The sequence below is a fragment of the Nuphar pumila genome, chromosome 1, assembly GCF_984573655.1.
Source record: "Nuphar pumila chromosome 1, dmNupPumi1.hap1.1, whole genome shotgun sequence".
NCBI classification, from domain to species: Eukaryota; Viridiplantae; Streptophyta; class Magnoliopsida; order Nymphaeales; family Nymphaeaceae; genus Nuphar; species Nuphar pumila.
Genome location: NC_143249.1, coordinates 170,691,570 through 170,708,878, shown reverse-complemented (window position 1 = coordinate 170,708,878; position 17,309 = coordinate 170,691,570). Strand labels below are relative to the sequence as shown.

At 36.2% G+C, this 17,309-nt stretch overlaps 1 protein-coding gene across 1 annotated transcript; it reads right to left on the bottom strand.

The window, feature by feature from the left end:
* Positions 1-8,849: 8,849 nt before the first annotated feature.
* Positions 8,850-16,838, bottom strand: LOC149851259 (sugar transporter ERD6-like 16). Its single transcript, XM_090008109.1, has 9 exons — positions 16,683-16,838; positions 10,784-10,879; positions 10,425-10,509; positions 10,308-10,354; positions 9,782-9,844; positions 9,268-9,468; positions 9,049-9,108; positions 8,917-8,955; positions 8,850-8,861 (listed from the first exon to the last, which is right to left on the bottom strand). The coding sequence occupies exons 1-9, from the start codon at positions 16,836-16,838 to the stop codon at positions 8,850-8,852; spliced, it is 759 nt and encodes a 252-aa protein (XP_089864235.1).
* Between the last annotated feature and the right edge of the window lie 471 nt (positions 16,839-17,309).

Here is a 17,309-nt window from a genome sequence, read left to right as displayed (position 1 = left end):
TCGATCATTGGTGGGTGGCATAGGGGAATTTGTCAGCCATCTCTTTTTACAGTCTTCTCTTCTTCTTCATTTTCGTTAGGCAATACGGAAAAAAGCAATGATGCACAAACATTCCAATAAGTGCCATTAAGGCATCGTGCGTACCTTTCCATGTCATCATGCTATTGTTGAAGAACGTATGTCATCGTGAGTGCCATCAAGGCATTGTTTTGTTATTGCAGGTGGGTGTTGGCTTTTCGACGGTTGAAAAATTAAAGATAATTGTAGGACGTTGGGACCTGTTGACAAGAGTGCTTGGTTACATATGCGAGGAAGGGCCTCTACCCCATCAGGTATCATCCATTCACTCAATATATGCAATGTATCACAAATCACGGTTGTAGTAACATACTACCGATTTGTGAGATATTGTTTTGTTTGTTAATATCGATTTGTAAGCTATTATGCTGAATTGCCGTATCGATTTGTAATATATTATGCGATATGTATATCGATTTATAAGATATTATGTATTTTCTACTATCGATTTGTAAGATATTTGTAGTATGATTTTAAAATGTGTGTGTGCATAATTTATATTATTGCATGCTTATGGTGGTGATTTGCGTATTTAAATCGCTGCTCATTTAGCGATTTCTATTAAAATCGCTTCACAATGTCGTTTATATAATTAAATCACTGTCGCATGAATCACTATCATCAACACACATATACGATAAATCGTTTATTTTATTGGCATGGTAAATAACAAATCGATACATAGTATAAGCAAATTACAAATCGTTGTTGCTTTTATTCTGTGATTCATTCAATCATTTCTTTGACTTGCTTAACTAATCAGTATCTGTTGTTATATGCATATTGAATAAATCGTAGTAAACGTATGCGTTGGCTAACACAAATTGATATTTTGCTTATGACAGTGGTGAGGTTATCATCTGGTTGTAGTGAAGATGATGTATCTCAATCATTGGAAAGTTATGGAGAAGTGAACATGTGTACTAATAACGAACCTGAAGAAGTGAACATGTGCACTAATGATGCACATGATAAGAAGGGTGCAAGCATTGGATTCACTCTTGACTTGAATGTTTCAGCAGAAGAAATGCAATTCAATAATGAGGTAGACGATCATGACAATACATTTGACTCTCTTGCCGTAGAAGGAATGCAGTTTAATAATGAGGAAGCTGCGTATAAATTTTATAATGATTATGCCTTAAAACCTGGCTTCAGTGTTAGAAGATATTCTCGGTCAAAAAATGCATAAGGTGTCATGGTGAGAAAGACATACGTTTGTTCTAAGGAAGGTTGGAAGAAGTCAAGTGAAAATCCAACATGGAGCAAGCCAGATTCAAGATGTGGCTGTCCAGCGAGAATGGTGTTAAGAAGACTTCCGAATGGAAAATATGTAGTTCATACTTTAATTAATGATCATAACCATGAATTAAAAACTTCATTTATGACTCCTATATTAAGGTCACATCGTAAAGTAACTGAAGTGCATCCTACAATTGCTGAAATAATTGATAGCATCGACAATGCTCCAAAGAAGACATACAATCTGTGCACGCACATAGATGGTAGTTGTGAGAATATACCATTCACACTTATAAATCTAAGAAACCACTTAAGAAGGAAGATGACAGATAACATGAAGAATGAAGAAATATGTTCTTTGGTTGATTACTTATAGAAGAAATCAAACAATGACCCTGATTTCTTTAGTGCAATGCAACTAGATGAAGATAAATATGCTGTGAATATGTTTTGGGCAGATTTAAAGTCAAGAGTATATTATGAATGCTTAAATGATGTGCTTGTTTTTTATACGACAATGAAGATTAATGCCAAACAGTGGCCATTTGCGCAGTTTGTCAGAGTGAACCATCACTCACAGAGTTGCATATTAGGCGACACTTTTTTGTATGACCAGACCAAGAAAACCTTTGAGTGGTTGTTCAGAGTATTTACACAGGCAATGAATGTGAAGCACCCTAAAGCTGTACTTACAGATGATGATCACGCAATTGCAGCTGCAATTTTTTGTATATGGACAGATGCACAACATCGCCTATGTTTATGGCATATCTTTCAAAATGCAGCAAAGAATATAGGACACATATTTAATCAAAAGACATGGTTTGATAAAAAGTTTACAAGGTGTGTACTTGAGAGCATAGACGAGGTCACCTTTATGTCTAATTGGGAGGAAATGATTTAGATGTACGACCTTGAAGACTGTGTGTGGTTACAAAATTTATATGCAGACAAAGAAAAGTGGGCATTGGCATATGAAAAACAATACTTTTGTGTAGGTATGATAAGCACACAAAGAGCTGAATCTATGCATGCCACACTGAAGAAAACCTTGTATTCATGTTTAACAATGTTTTGTTTCATGGAACAATATGAATTATTTATAGACGATCTTAGACAGAATGAGCTTGAATAAGATATAAAATGCTTCAACACACGCCCTATAACTTTGGGCATGAAAATATTGATGTGACATGCAGATCTGTATACACTAACTATATTTGAATGGATTAATAATATGGTTATATAGGTCATGAATTACAATATAGAATGACATATGCAAACCGAGAATATGCATAAATACCATATTGTATAGGAGGACAAAAAGCATCCGAAAAGACAAGAAGTACATGTTACATACAATGTTGACAACAGAACAATTGAATATATGTGCAAAATATATAAATTCAAAGGTATTTTATGTCATCATGCATTAAAGGTAGTTAATCAAGAAAAGATACAAGAAATACCTGAGTCATATTTAATGCAAAGATAGATGAGACAAACAAAGATTGAACTACTAGATACCAATAATGTCAGTGCATCTAGTGTTGATGAGAAGTGCCCCATAGCCTCCGGTTACCAACAACTATGTAGGTCACTTATGCATATTGCATATTTGACATTGAAAAGTGAATAAGCCTATGCATGCATGAGAAAAGTATCAAGGGACTTACTTGAAAGTGTGCAGTTAATTCACCATCAGTCCGTTGCAGTTCATGAAAACTAGTCTAAGAAAATGAGAGTAAACAACGAAGGTGAAAATTATGCTTTCCCTGACCCGCATGAGAAGTTGCACCAAAGCGTAAGCATCGTCTTTAACAAGTTAGGAGTCAACGTTATAGATTATGATGAAAAAATTCACCTAGCAAAGGGTATCAAAAGAAAACCTGCCTTTGATCGCAGTCGTTGAAAGATAAAGGGTGCACTAGAATTGGTTGGCAAGAAAAGGTATAAGAAACAACCAACCCCTAAGCAAAAGCAACCAAGCCCTTCGCATGAATAGCTATGTAATACATTATATTGCTTTCCATGTAAATTACATTATGTGCAACTTATCAATATCTAACTTGTGTAATTTCTAACATGCAGCAATACCCTATAGACGTGCACTACAACGTTAGAACCTTCAATCCTTCTGACTAGTTTGAGTGGAATATTGACATCAGTTTTACAAGTCTTTGGGCATGTAATCAATGTTGGAAAGATATTTGTATTTCTTGTTAAACTTAACGTAGTGTCTTATATTGTTCTATTTCATGACAGGCTCAGTCCATTTCAAAAGTGAGCAATAGAATACATGAATCACGTGTGAATTCTTCAGCTACATAATTGTATTTGATTGTACTAATATGGTCGGTCGTTGTACTATGTATCCTTCACATGTATAAATCGTTGTCTCATCTAGCCTATAGAGCTACAGTTTTGATACCATAGGTAAATCGCCGTTGTTCAGTGCTTATACCATTAGTAAAAATCGTTGTCTCATGTAGCCTTCACATGCAAAAAGTTGTTCTGTGAATAAATTATATTAAAAGTAAAAATCATTGTCTTATCTAGCCTTTACATATATAAATCATTGTACATATACCGTATTTGAATCATTGCGCAAAAAGTTGTTATGTGAATAAATTGTATTAAAAGTAAAAATCATTGTCTCATCTAGCCTTTACATATATAAATTGTTGTATATATACTGTATTTGAATCATTGCGCAAAAAGTTGTTCTGTGAATAAACTGTATTAAAAGTAAAAATTGTTGTCTTATCTAGCCTTCACATATACAAATCGTTATACATATATGTAGTTGAATCATTGTGCAAAAAGTTGTTCTATGAATAAACTGTATTTAAATTAAAAATCATTGTCTCATCTAACCTTCACATATACAAATCGCTGTAGATATACTGTATTTGAATCATTATATCATATAGTGTCCTATAATGATTTACACAACGGCGTCTATGTTGGAGACAATGATTTGCCTTTGCTATAAATAACAGTGTTACTTATTGACGTGTTTAGTAAAAGTGTTTTATCATATAGCTCATCGGCGCGATTTACAACCACATCAATTTACGTGTCCTATGTTAAAGGATGAAAAACACAGATCTTTCTATTATGGAAGTATATATCAGCATTCCTCTTGATATCATCATTTATTAATATTTATCAACATTCCTCTTGAAATCGGGGTAATTGTTGAAATTTGATTTCAACCCAGAGAGATTTACATAATTTGTATACACAGTCTTACAAAATTTGTATACATAGTCTACAAAATCTGTTACAAATCTCTGTATATCATATTACTCCTGGAGGGCTCGCGTCGTTCGTTGCCTTCTAGGTATTCTTGCCGTCTGAGTTTTTTTATCTTCCACAATTAGAAACTCCATCAATTTTTTGCATAGTTATGTGCGAAATCCAAGTATATCATCTTGCAACAAAAAGGTAATGTGAGACCAATATACAAATTAAGTCCCTAATAATATAGGATAATAAAACATGTTTTAAGTGTAGAGCATACAATGTCGAAATTAGGTTCTTGTCCATTATATATTGCTTCAATATACTTCATTATAAATACGCCACAATCAATGCCATTATTTTGTAAAGGAACATCGAGTGCGCAGTGAAACCTCCACTCGCCAATGTCGACATCCAAGACGTCTTTGAGGAATCCCACCTATGGTTAATGCAGAAGCAAGTAAATTTTGGGCCACGGTACAAGATACAAAACACTTATAGATAAAAACTTACCAAATGCATAATGTCACGTCGTATACCAGTGTGAAAGTCCAATGAGTTGTAGCACCATAGTTGCTGTTTTCATAAATCCATCATGTATAAGACCCAATGCTTAGACGATCACCACAATGTATGAATCAATATATGCAAATCGATGATAAAATATCTGATAAACCCATATGGAAATTCCTATTGATAGTTTAGAAATCGATATTAAGAATCGGCATACAAATCAATATTAAGAATCAACATACAAATCGATATTAAGAATCAAAACAATATCTTAAATCGATATAATATCTTACAAATCGATAATAGAAATCGTGTTAGGACTGATATGTCTCACAAACCTTGGACAACAGGTTTCTTCACTTACCCTTTCACTTAACCAAAAGTCTTCGCAGTGATCATCGCTACCCCAACATTGTAGTCCATTTTGAAATCCAGTGGAGTATAATCGGCGAACGAAACTCTATTGAACGAAACAATGTTAATAGTAAGGTTAAAACATGAAATAACAAGAGTAAATCAAAAAAGAAAATAAACATATAAGAGAACCAATATACCATGAAATAAGGGCTGATGACACATCTAGTATTGGTTGTTCCGTTGCTTTGAATATACATGACGAAATCGTACATATTCTATTTGTAACAAATATGCACATGTTAACATATATACTCATGACATACGTAAATGTATAACTGATAGTGGTTTTATACATACAAAATTACTGATAGTGTTTTCTTCTGCAAATTCATCTCGCATCTGGTTGATGTTCTCTTGGAGCTCTTTGTTGAGTTTTCGGGCACCTTTTTTTGTAGATGTTTCACTCACATTAGCAGAATATTCAATAAATGATCTGTTATATTATATTATAATTCCTTTCTACAGTACACAAAACAAATCGAATATACGATAGAAAAGAGACAAATCGAATATACGATCTGTCGCATTTATAAAATATACGCCTGATTCACCGTCACTGGCCGTATAGCTGCCGTCGTCTCCTTCCTCACGATCAATACCCCCTTTGCGACGAAGCAGGTTATATGTTTGGCCCCCGAACATGACGTTTATAAAGAAAACGTCGGTTTGTCTGTTCCTTACAAAGCAAAGCGAAGTAATACCCTCCTGAACTTGTGCGACATATCACTCATTTATAAAGGAAACATTGTTTTACATCCTGCTCGTTTTCAAAAATTGATCACACTTTTTTTCTCTTCATCCCTTCCCTCCATCCCCTGCCTTTCTTGTTGCTCCATCATTTGCTCATCCTCCTCCCTCCTCTGCCTTTCTTGTTTCTCATTCATTCTCTCATTCTCCTCTCCTCCTCTGCCTTTCTTGTTGCTCCTTCGCTCTGCCGCCTCCCTTCTCTGCTTTTCTACTTCTTCCTTCGCTCCTTCGCCTCCCTTCTTTCCTTTTCTACTTCTTTCTTCCTTTCCCTTTCCTTCTCTTCCTCTTCCTGCTTTTCCCTTTCCCTTTCCTTCTCTTTCTCCTCCCGCTCCTTCCTTTGCCTTTCCTTCTCTTCCTCATCCTCTTTCTCCTTCCTTTGCCTTTCATTCTCTTTCTCGTCCTCCTTCTCATTCCTTAACCTTTCCTTGTCTTCCTTGTCCTCCTTCTCCTTCATTTGCCTTTTCTTCTCTTCCTCATTCTGATGTTTCTTCCTTTGCCTTCCTCTTCTATCTTTATCATTTTCCTTTCCTTCTCTTTCTCCTTCTCCTTCTCTTTCTCTTTCTCCTTCTTCCTTCTTCTTCAATTGCCTTTCCTTATCTTACTCCTTCTCCTTATTCTTTCTTTGCCTTTCCCTCTCCTCTTCCTCCTCCTTCTCCTTCAATTGTCTTTCCTTTTCTTCCTCCTTTTCCTTATTCTTCCTTTGCCTTTCCTTCTCCTCCTCCTTCATTTGTCTTTTCTTTCTTTGCTTTTCATTCTCCTCCTTCTTCCTTTGCCTTTCCCTTTCCCTCTCCTCCTCCTTTATTTGCCTTTTCTTCTTTTGCTTTTCCTTTCCATCACCATCGTTCTTCTTCATCTTTAGTTCTTCCTTATCCTTCTTCCTTTGCTCTTCATCTTCAATATCTGATGGATCAGGCTCCGCATTATATAATTCCAACGCTTTGTCCCTGTATTTATCATTCTCAATCTTCATTATATTTTGGTATATTTCATAATGCTCATATATCAGACTGACAGATAATTTCTCTAGTAGTCATCCCATCGAACGATAGGGGCTTTCTTGTCTTACGAATTTTAGTCATTGCTAACCTGCACAACACATAAATTTAACCACATCATTATATGTTACAACTGCCTCCCAAAGTATATATTACTACAAATTATCACATTCGTTACACAATCACCAACATTACAAATCGTTGCAATATTTGACTTCATAAGTAAACATCGTTATAAGATTTAGCAAACTTAAGTACAAATCGAGGTAACTTCATAAATACACATCGCTACTGCGTCAAACATATAAACCGTTGTTGCTTCAAACGTACAAATCGCTACTGATTTAAATGTATAAATTGTTCATGCTTCAAACTTACAAATCATTGTAGAAATCACACCCTTCATAAGTATATATCGTTGTAACGTTTGGGCTTCATAAGTAAACATTGTTGTATGATTTAGTAAACTTAAGTACAAATCGTGGTAACTTCATAAATGATAAATACACATCGCTACTGCTTCAAACATATAAATTGTTGCTGCATCGAATGTACAAATCACTATTGCATTAAATGTATAAATTATTGTTGTATTCCAACATACAAATCATTGTAGAATTTAGCCTTCATAAGTACATATTGTTGTAATATTTGGCCTTCATAAGAACAAATCGTGCTAAATGTTTTTCGACGCCCAGAAGGTGGATACGTACAAATCGATTTGTTTTAGTATGAAAATAGATGTTATTTAGCATGAATAGTACAATCAGTTGTAAGATTTAGCATTCAGATTTATAAATCAATTTGTTTACATAACGAAACCTTACACGAAACTCACCAAAATGACAAAAGTTTTAGTAATCTGATAGTGGAGGAAAAACACCCAAAGGGTAGATGCAATCGATGGTGGCAACGATGCTTCCAATGCGCAGACGACGACAAAGGTTGCTCTGACGGCAGCAAACGATAACAAAGGGTGCTCTGGCGGCAACAGATGACATCAAATTGTGCTTCATCAAAGGGAGATCCTATTACAACAGATGGTGCATCGTTTACTGCTTAGGGCAAAAATAAAATGTTTGGACTTTGAAGAGTTAAGATAATCCTCCCTTTTCTAGATGAAAGACATTTTTGTCTTTTTCTCGAGCCATCGTTTCATGGTGATAATGACGGGAAAGGGTACTCAAGTGCAACCGCACTGGACTCCGATGCTAAGTGATGCCGACACACACGAGTTTACAAGCCCCACGTGCTTATATACATGGCGCTCATTCGGACCCCCGAAGATGCCAGATCACTGGATGTGCTCTCCATAGGAATGCTGGCATGTGATTGGCTAGTGTCACATAAAGGATTACTTAAGCGATCCATATATCCGGTGCGGGCGCCAAACAGGTAAACTATGCAAGCAGTGAAAAGACAATGTTAGGAAGAAAAATGTTTGGAATTGGATAAATCATGACTTCACCTGATGACCAACGGCGGCTCCGCTTGTCTGGTAGAAGCAGCTAGTGCAAGTTACCTTGTGTTGGGATGTTGAAAACCCAACGGTATAGTTGTTTAACTGGTAGGGGTCTGCCCAACCCCAGCTTGCCTTTCAAAAAAATGATTTCACCTGATGAACTGCAGCACATGAATAAGAAACAGTCCAGGAACCAAGCCAATGCACTAAAGTTACCAGACTTCCTGTCATCCCTTTTACATCTAGTGGGAATATCTGCAGAGATCAAGAACAGGAATTTACTAGCAGAATCGTGTATCCCCTTATTTAGTTGAATTCCTACTATCTATTCCCTAACAGAAAACTCACCTCTGACATTATAAGCCATGGTACTGGGCTCATGCCTATGGAAAAGAATCCTATATACACCTGATTTTGACACAATAAAAGGAACACGAAAAAAGGAAAAAAGAAAAGAAAAGAGGGAATGAAAAGCAATAACCGCAGATATGATAAAACATTAGATTCCAGGTAAAGGGTGCATGAAAAAATTCTTCCTTTTTTTTTAAATGTTTTAGGCAATCTTACCAGTATGCCTAAGGGCCAGTATTGTGGCCATGCCTCCTGACGAGCCAGGAACCTGTAAAGAGCATGTAACGTTTTTCTAAATTTCATTTCAAGCAGTAAATAGTTAAAAAGGGTGTAGTCATTTGCTATTTTGTGGTGTGCCTTTATTAAAATTGAAGTTCCAGCTAAAAGGCAACCCAAGCAAGTTCCAGCAGCAGAAATCTGACAAAACAACCATATCAGATTTTTTCACCATATTTGTGCGTGAGATTGCATGTATGTGCATGTGCACACGCGTACGCTCTCTTTTTTTAGAGAGAACAGAAAAAATATTATTAACAAGATTCAGAAATCGAAGAGAAATCAAGGATACAAAGAATTTACATAGTGATGGCAGTGTCACAAACTACCTAATAAAAGGATTCTAATGAAGAGATATCATCGCTAGACCATACAGCACGAGCAGCATAAAACAGGTGTGATTGTGTTGCGTGTGAAACGCAATGTACGCTTTCTCATATAATCTGAATTTTACCATTAAAAGTGGTCTTCTACCGGCTCTATCCAACAAAAATGCAGCAAGCGTTGTCACTGGAACCTGTGACATACTGTCACCAATAAGAAATCCACAAGGAAACCAAGAATAACATAAGAGTGGAGCCACTTTGGCAAATACAAAACTAGAGAAAAACCATGCTAATATGGCGCTTGAGGTATATATGCCCATTTTTAGATTCATGATGGCCCTATACAAAGGCAAATACTTGGAAATCAACTTTGATACTGCCATGCTTGCCCCCTCTATTTGATCTTCATTTGTTCTCATGCTCATCATCTAAAATGACCATATGGGCTACCAAGTTTTTCGTTACAGAAACAGAACACAAAGAGGCATGGTGTGTTCGGCCCCGCCACTACGTGGTTCCCCATGGTTGGACAGAACACCTTATAAGGTGTTCTGCCTCGAACACTAGATCTGCTCCCAGGGCAGAAAAGAAATTGCAATAAATAAAATATGAATCCAACAAAACTTAGCTTTGGTTGGAATCACATGATCATACCTGAATAGCAACCATAGCTACAGTTCCAAGTGTTCCCGAGGAAAACCCTGAAACAAGATGAACAAATTAACTTACTTAGGACTACCGTTTCTTACACAGTTAAATACTCTCTGTCACCTGCTGCCACAAAAGTTTCGCTTGCATAAAACCCAACTCCATTTATACCTCCAAATTGCTGTAATAAGATCAAACCAACTCCAACCTAAAACATATGCAACGTTACTGAAAACTGGAAACGTTTTTGAAGTAGAAGATAAAATACGAAAACTGGAAACCTTTTTGAAGTGGATAAAACACAAATATGTTAACTTACAATGACTGAATTTACATAGTTTCTTTGAAACAAATCATGTATCCTTGCTTTTGGAAGGCTTTGAAAGGTTTTAACATACTCCAGGATCACACCATGTATATAACATCTGAGAAGACACATCTTCAAGATCATTATTTTACTCAGATTAGTTGGGATTATGAACCAGCTGGATGTCCACTGATTCTTTGGATATATCAGCACAATCGCCACGAAGTCGACACAGCTCTGCTTTGAACTCATCCTGTTTCCCAACCTTTGGCTGAAACATCAATTAATTTGTTCTAGTGAACTCAATTTGTTCACATCTTTCAGTTCACTAAAACTAGAATTAAAGGAAGCCAGGAAATAACAAACCAGTCATCTTGGAGATTCAGGAATGAAGAAGAGGCCTAATATCTGTAGCACGTATGGTAAGATCCCTGCAAATCAAGAAGACACACCAATCTCAATCATTTCGTGGACGAAGCACGTCAAAACTGAAAAGTAAGCCCGTTTTTTTATCGTGTATTGTCCGTTAAAAACTGAAAAGTACTTATCATGGTAAAAGAAACAAGGTTTAACATTATAAACTTTTAATGATGAAAGTCACTGTTGTAACTTATGATTTACCACTGAGGTGGTATCCCATGTGGTAAGCTGTGTCCTGTGCCAAGCTTAAGACCCAGGTTCAAATCCCTCTGTCACATAGGGCTTAAGATATATTTGGTAGGGGTTTGCTTACCAGTTTGCCTTCCAGAAAAAAAAAATTGACTTATGATTTAACCTTGTTTGACAGCTTTTAGGAAAAGTATATATATATATATATATATATATATATATATATATATATATATATATATATAGAGAGAGAGAGAGAGAGAGAGAGAGAGAGAGAGAGAGAGAGAGAGAGAGAGAGAGAGAATTTAAAAAACGTTTTGAAATTATGGGTAAAGGTTGGCCTCAAACTGAAATTTTTTCAAAAAATTAAATCAGGGGCCAACCTTTGCTCTTAAATGCAAATATGAACTACACATTTATGAAATAACTAATATGAGCCAAACTTTTTCTGAAAATGATCAAATAGGATCTTAGGTTAACACCATCATATTGTAAAACATGAGTCCTTTTTTATTTCTTATATTGTCCCTCAAAAACTGAAAAGTGCTAAACTATCCTCATAAAAAAAGTAAACAATATGAACTTTTAATGATGAAGGTCACTGTTGTAAGCTGTAACTTGACTTATGACCTAACCTGAGATAAATGCTGACAGTTTTCAGAAAATATTTGGCCCCATACTTGAAATTTAAAAACGTGTGGCATATATTTGAAATTAGGGGCAAAAGGTTGGCCTCTAAATGAAATGTTCACTATTAGAAAATGTTAGTCCTTTTATTTTACTTCTGTATTGTCTCTTAAAAACTGAAAAATACTTATTCTCGTAAAAAGAAAAAGTAAACAATATAAACTTTTAATGATGAAGGTCACTGTTATAACTTGACTTATAAGCCCTAAGTTTGGCCCATATTTGAAATTTTAAAAAATATATGGCCCATATTTGGAATTAGGGGTAAAAGGTTGGATCCCTAAATGAAAAATTTTCATTAAAAAAAAATAATTGTGCTTGAAACTTTGGGTATATTTGGTTGCATCTCATGAGATTTATCACCAGAGATGGAATCGATAGTGACTTCAAATCATATGATTTCAAATCTTATATTCCACCTTGTGATTTGAAATCACAAGATTCACTTAATAATTTCAAATCACATTCAGTTTCTCATTTGCATGAGATTCCGAATCACATGTTTTTGGTTTGTTGTGCAAAGGATAATGTTTCTCTCATTTGTATGAGATTTCAAATCACATGTTTGGGTTAGCTGTGCAAATGAGATTCATTCTCTCATTTGCATGAGATTACAAATCACATTTGGATGCGAGCAAACATACCCTTTTTCGAAATACATGGCAAGCCATCCTGCGATACAAAACATGGAGGAAATTCTCATTGCCTGCTCAAGCGAAGTGTTCAAATGTAGTTAGTTTATACATTCAATCCCTCTTTGAGAACTTTAATTGAAGAAATAAGACCCTTACGGCACTAGCGATTGAGTCATGCTCAACTGGGACCGAGCTCATTTGGCACAATGTCAAGGCATTTTTCTAGGAACATGGCCTTGTACAGAAAGTTGGGACCCAGTGAGGAAAAAACAACTTGGATGGTGACTAGGATTAGATATTTGTGTCTAAGAGTGGTAGATGGAAAACCTCATTTCTAGCTTGGGTCATAGAACAAATCAGCTGGGGCCCTTTTGGAATTGAGATCAGGTGCAATGTGTTTGCACGCTTTAAATGTACTGCTGCACCTGACCATCCACCATGTGAACGTTGGCCCCCACAGCTGACAGGAGGATGGTGGGTGATCAGGTGCAGCAGCACACTAAAAGTGTGCAATCACATTGCAAGTAAGGATGGCAGTAGATTGAGGCGAGGGGCAGGGGACAAGGTCTCCACACCTGCTCATCTCAAAATTCGGACCTCCATCCCCGTCTCCATTCCACATGGGTTTGGATTTTAACTTCTATCCCCGTTTCATGTCCTCCATTCTCGGTCCAAACAAGGCGAGGCAGGGCCGGGCCCCGTTTCCTCTTGGTCCATTGCCATCCTTTAGAAGAATTGGGGACGGGACGAGATGGGGCGGGGCAAGGCAGCGATTAGGATGGAGACGGGGCAGGGCGGAGGAAAGCGTAAGTACATCCCCACCTCCATCCATGCACGGGTTTTGATTTTAACCTTCATCCCCGCCTTCATCTTCATTTTATGTCCTCCATCCCCGGTCCAAACAGGATGATGCCGGGGGGAGGGGTTTCCTTAATTGCACGTCATTCTACCTCGCCCTTTTGAGTGGGACACCAGTTAAACTGCTGATGGATCAATGCATGGTGGAAGGCCAATGGGCAACCCCATGAAAAAGGATCACGTGATCTGCCAAATCAAACGTTTTCTTCGCCAAACAATAGAAAATAACCATCAATGATGATTTTCAATATCATTTGAACCATAACACCTCTGTAAAAGCTGTGGGGATCACCATAAAAGTGCATATGATATCACTAACTATGGCTCACGGCTGTTGATTACCAGGATGGACGGAGATAATGCCAAATCACTTATGATGAATGATTTTGCTGAATCACCTGATATCTTCTCCTCTACTGTCGTTGGAGCTGATGCTCGGTTAGTATTTTCACAGTAACAAATGCAAACGGGTTTTAACCAAATGGAATCTCAACTAGTCCAATAGTAAAACACGTATGAGAGAGAGAGAGAGAGAGAGAGAGAGAGAGAGAGAGAGAGAGAGAGAGAGAGAGATGTGAGTGTGGCATTTTATTACCGCTTTACTTACAAAGAAATCGGCTATACACATGCTGACGATGGCACCAACCATATACCACCGATAGTCAATATGGACTCAAACACCAAATACTGCCAGTCCGGTAAAATTGGTTTTACTCTGACAAAAATGATGGGAAAATGACCATACTGTACACCAAAAATTATATGTTTTTCAAAATGCTTTATAATTTTTTAAATCGGCCCAATGTCCAAATTCATAAAATTTCAGTTGTAGAACCTTTTTATCCTTCACACAAACGAATTTTTTCCAAACATATGAACTTCCTCTCAAATATGCAAATTGAGATTTTTTTCATAAATATGCAATTTTCCTTCCACACATTTGTGAATGTCCTCCTTTCATGTGTCCCTTATGCGATTTTATTAAAAAGAGGCTTGCACATTTTGAAGAGACTCACAACCATGAGTTGCAAAGGTCTTCAAAATATGAAGCACCTTTAACTAAATACTCCTACATTTGTGAATGTCTTACCTTCACAGGTGAATGTCCTCACACATTTGCGAACGTGCATGTACCCTTAAGTGATTTTATTAAAAAGAGTTTGCACATTTTGAAGACCTTTGCAACTCATGGTTACGAATGTCATACTTTATTTGAGAATGTCAAAGGGCCTCATGCTTGATATTTGTAAAAGTGTCACTAAAGGTAAAAAAACCTTTAGCAGCGCTTCAAAAGCATCGTTAAAGCCTTTAGTGATGCTTCAGAAGTGCAGCTAAAACCTTTAAAAAAAATCATATAATTAGTAGAAAATTCTCCTATTTAAGAGTAAATTCACATATTATGATATTTGAGAAAAAAATCACATATATATAGGAAGAAAATTCACATATTTGGATATTTAGGAAGAAGATCGTATATTTGAAGAAAATTTGCTTGAAGGGTATAAAGATCTTTTTATACTCCAAAATTTGCAAATTTGAACACCGGGCCAATTTCAAAATTTATAGGGCATTTGAGAAAACATGTCATTTTGACATAAAGTACAATTATTTTTCACAAAAATGATTACGTAGAGAAAAATTACATCATATCAAAATAAGAAATGAAGTCAAAGTGTAAAAACAAGGTTGTCAATCTCTGCCAGATTTGGGTGGGTTCAGATACTAAGAGGTGTTGTGCCAGATTTGAACCGGATCTTTCATAAAAAAAAAACATACCTTGGACGGATAATGATTACACATACCAGATCTACTCCATACCCGGAAAACAATAAACATATTTTTTTTATGTCCTTACATTAAAAAAAACTGCGGATCTTAATCGAGTCTCGGGTTAGGACCCAAGTTTGGTACGGAATTCCATAAACCAAATTCGGCTCTGTGTGCCAATCGGATCTCAAGGGTCCAACCAGGATAGTTGACTGGACCCTTTCTATTGTTACTAACCTTAATCCTATTAGATCCGGTATGGGTTGGGATAAGGTCATACCAACCTGTACATCCCTAGGTACAAGAGGAGTCGAAAGCAGTCGTATGCAAGGGCACTCTACCTGTTACCTAACACAAGTACAACTATAATTGCATATAAACTCTATTTTGTCCCACGAATTTTATTTCAAGCGGTAAGCAACTAGTTTAAAAAACACTAAAACCAATTTAAAAAATGCCAAAAACCAAATTTCTAAATGCATATAAATCTCGCCCATAAGAATATAGGAAACTAGTCCCATGTACAAAGTGAAACCAGTACCAAACTAGGTTTCATATGGGGTGGTGACCACAGCCGTACCTGTGTTTTATGGGGCCTGAGGCGGAGGGAAAAAATGGGCCCCCTATTAATGGTAGGAGTTCGGGGGCAGCGCCTCCGAATTTTTTTTAAAGAATCAAAATAACAATAAAATTTGCATTCACATTAAATAAATATAATATTCCAAATATTTATATTATATTAAATAAAAATATATAAAATATTTATATAAACTACCTAAACAATACTCATTGGCCTTAAAAATGGGCCCCTAATTTTTTTTGGGGCCTAGGGGCCCTGAGGCCCAAGCCTCATTGGCCTCTTTACAGGTCCAGCTCTGGTGGTGACAATCAATGTATTCCTTTCAAATAAAAGACATGGGATAATAGGACCTTCGCAGCCCCACCTACACTGTTCTTATATATGTAGATCAAGCTTATTTCCATTGAAACCATCAAAAAGCTTCTCTCACTTCCATTGAGGATGCCATGGTAGTTTTTTTCTTCAACCTAATTAAACCTGATTTTTGTATTTTTATATCAATTTCATAATTAGAATTGGCAAAAACATGTCAGATATCACGCTCATAATTACATATACTTTTCACAAATTCTTGCAAGATTGACCATATTAGCTTGAGATTGTTCTATGTTTTTCTTTATTTTTCATTGTCTTAAAGCATTTGGCTTTAAATATTTTGCTTTTTACATGTAGTCACATTGCTATATCTATATACAGTGGAATTATGTAATTTTTGGTGTTTTAGCTTTTCTTAGCATTTCTTATATCACCGTATATATGATGCAATGATTCTTATAACATAAATGATGAGATCTAATTTTCAGAAACTCTATCATCATCGAGAAAACCACATACCAAAATTTTGTGTCAATGTCTATTAGAAACTTGTATCAAAACTTTTATATACATGTTTCAATAAAAGTGTATCAGAAACTTTTGAGGGCCTTGTGTACACATACCCATATCTTGTACCCGTACCCGTCTCTGGTGACTATGAGTACAACCAACAACCGAAGGTTGGGCAATGTCCTCCCCTTAACAATGGACTTTGCTGTTGACACTTGAAAATATACATGCAAGTTGACAGGATCAGCATTATGTGCCAGTGTAGGCATGCTGCTTGTATGCGTATGAGAGAGTGTCCTGATTTTGAGCGTTCTTTGGGTACATAAGGGGAGGAACCAGAATATATATATATATATATATATATATATATATATATATATATATATATATATATATATATATATATATATAGAGAGAGAGAGAGAGAGAGAGAGAGAGAGAGAGAGAGAGAGAGAGAGAGAGAGAGAGAGAGCGCCATTGATCGAGCGTGCAATGAACAACGTGCTTTTTACACTTTAAAAAATACCCACGGGCCCAGCGCACCCGACGTTGCTCTGGATCCTATATATATATATATATATATATATATATATATATATATATATATATATATATATTACACCAGCATATCCTACACATTTCAAGTATCTTCTTTAACGTTCTCTTTCCTCTCTTCAGCCGGCAAACCTTCTCTCTTCTTTGTGCTCTCTCCTATATCACAGAGTTTCAGGCCTCCCCTT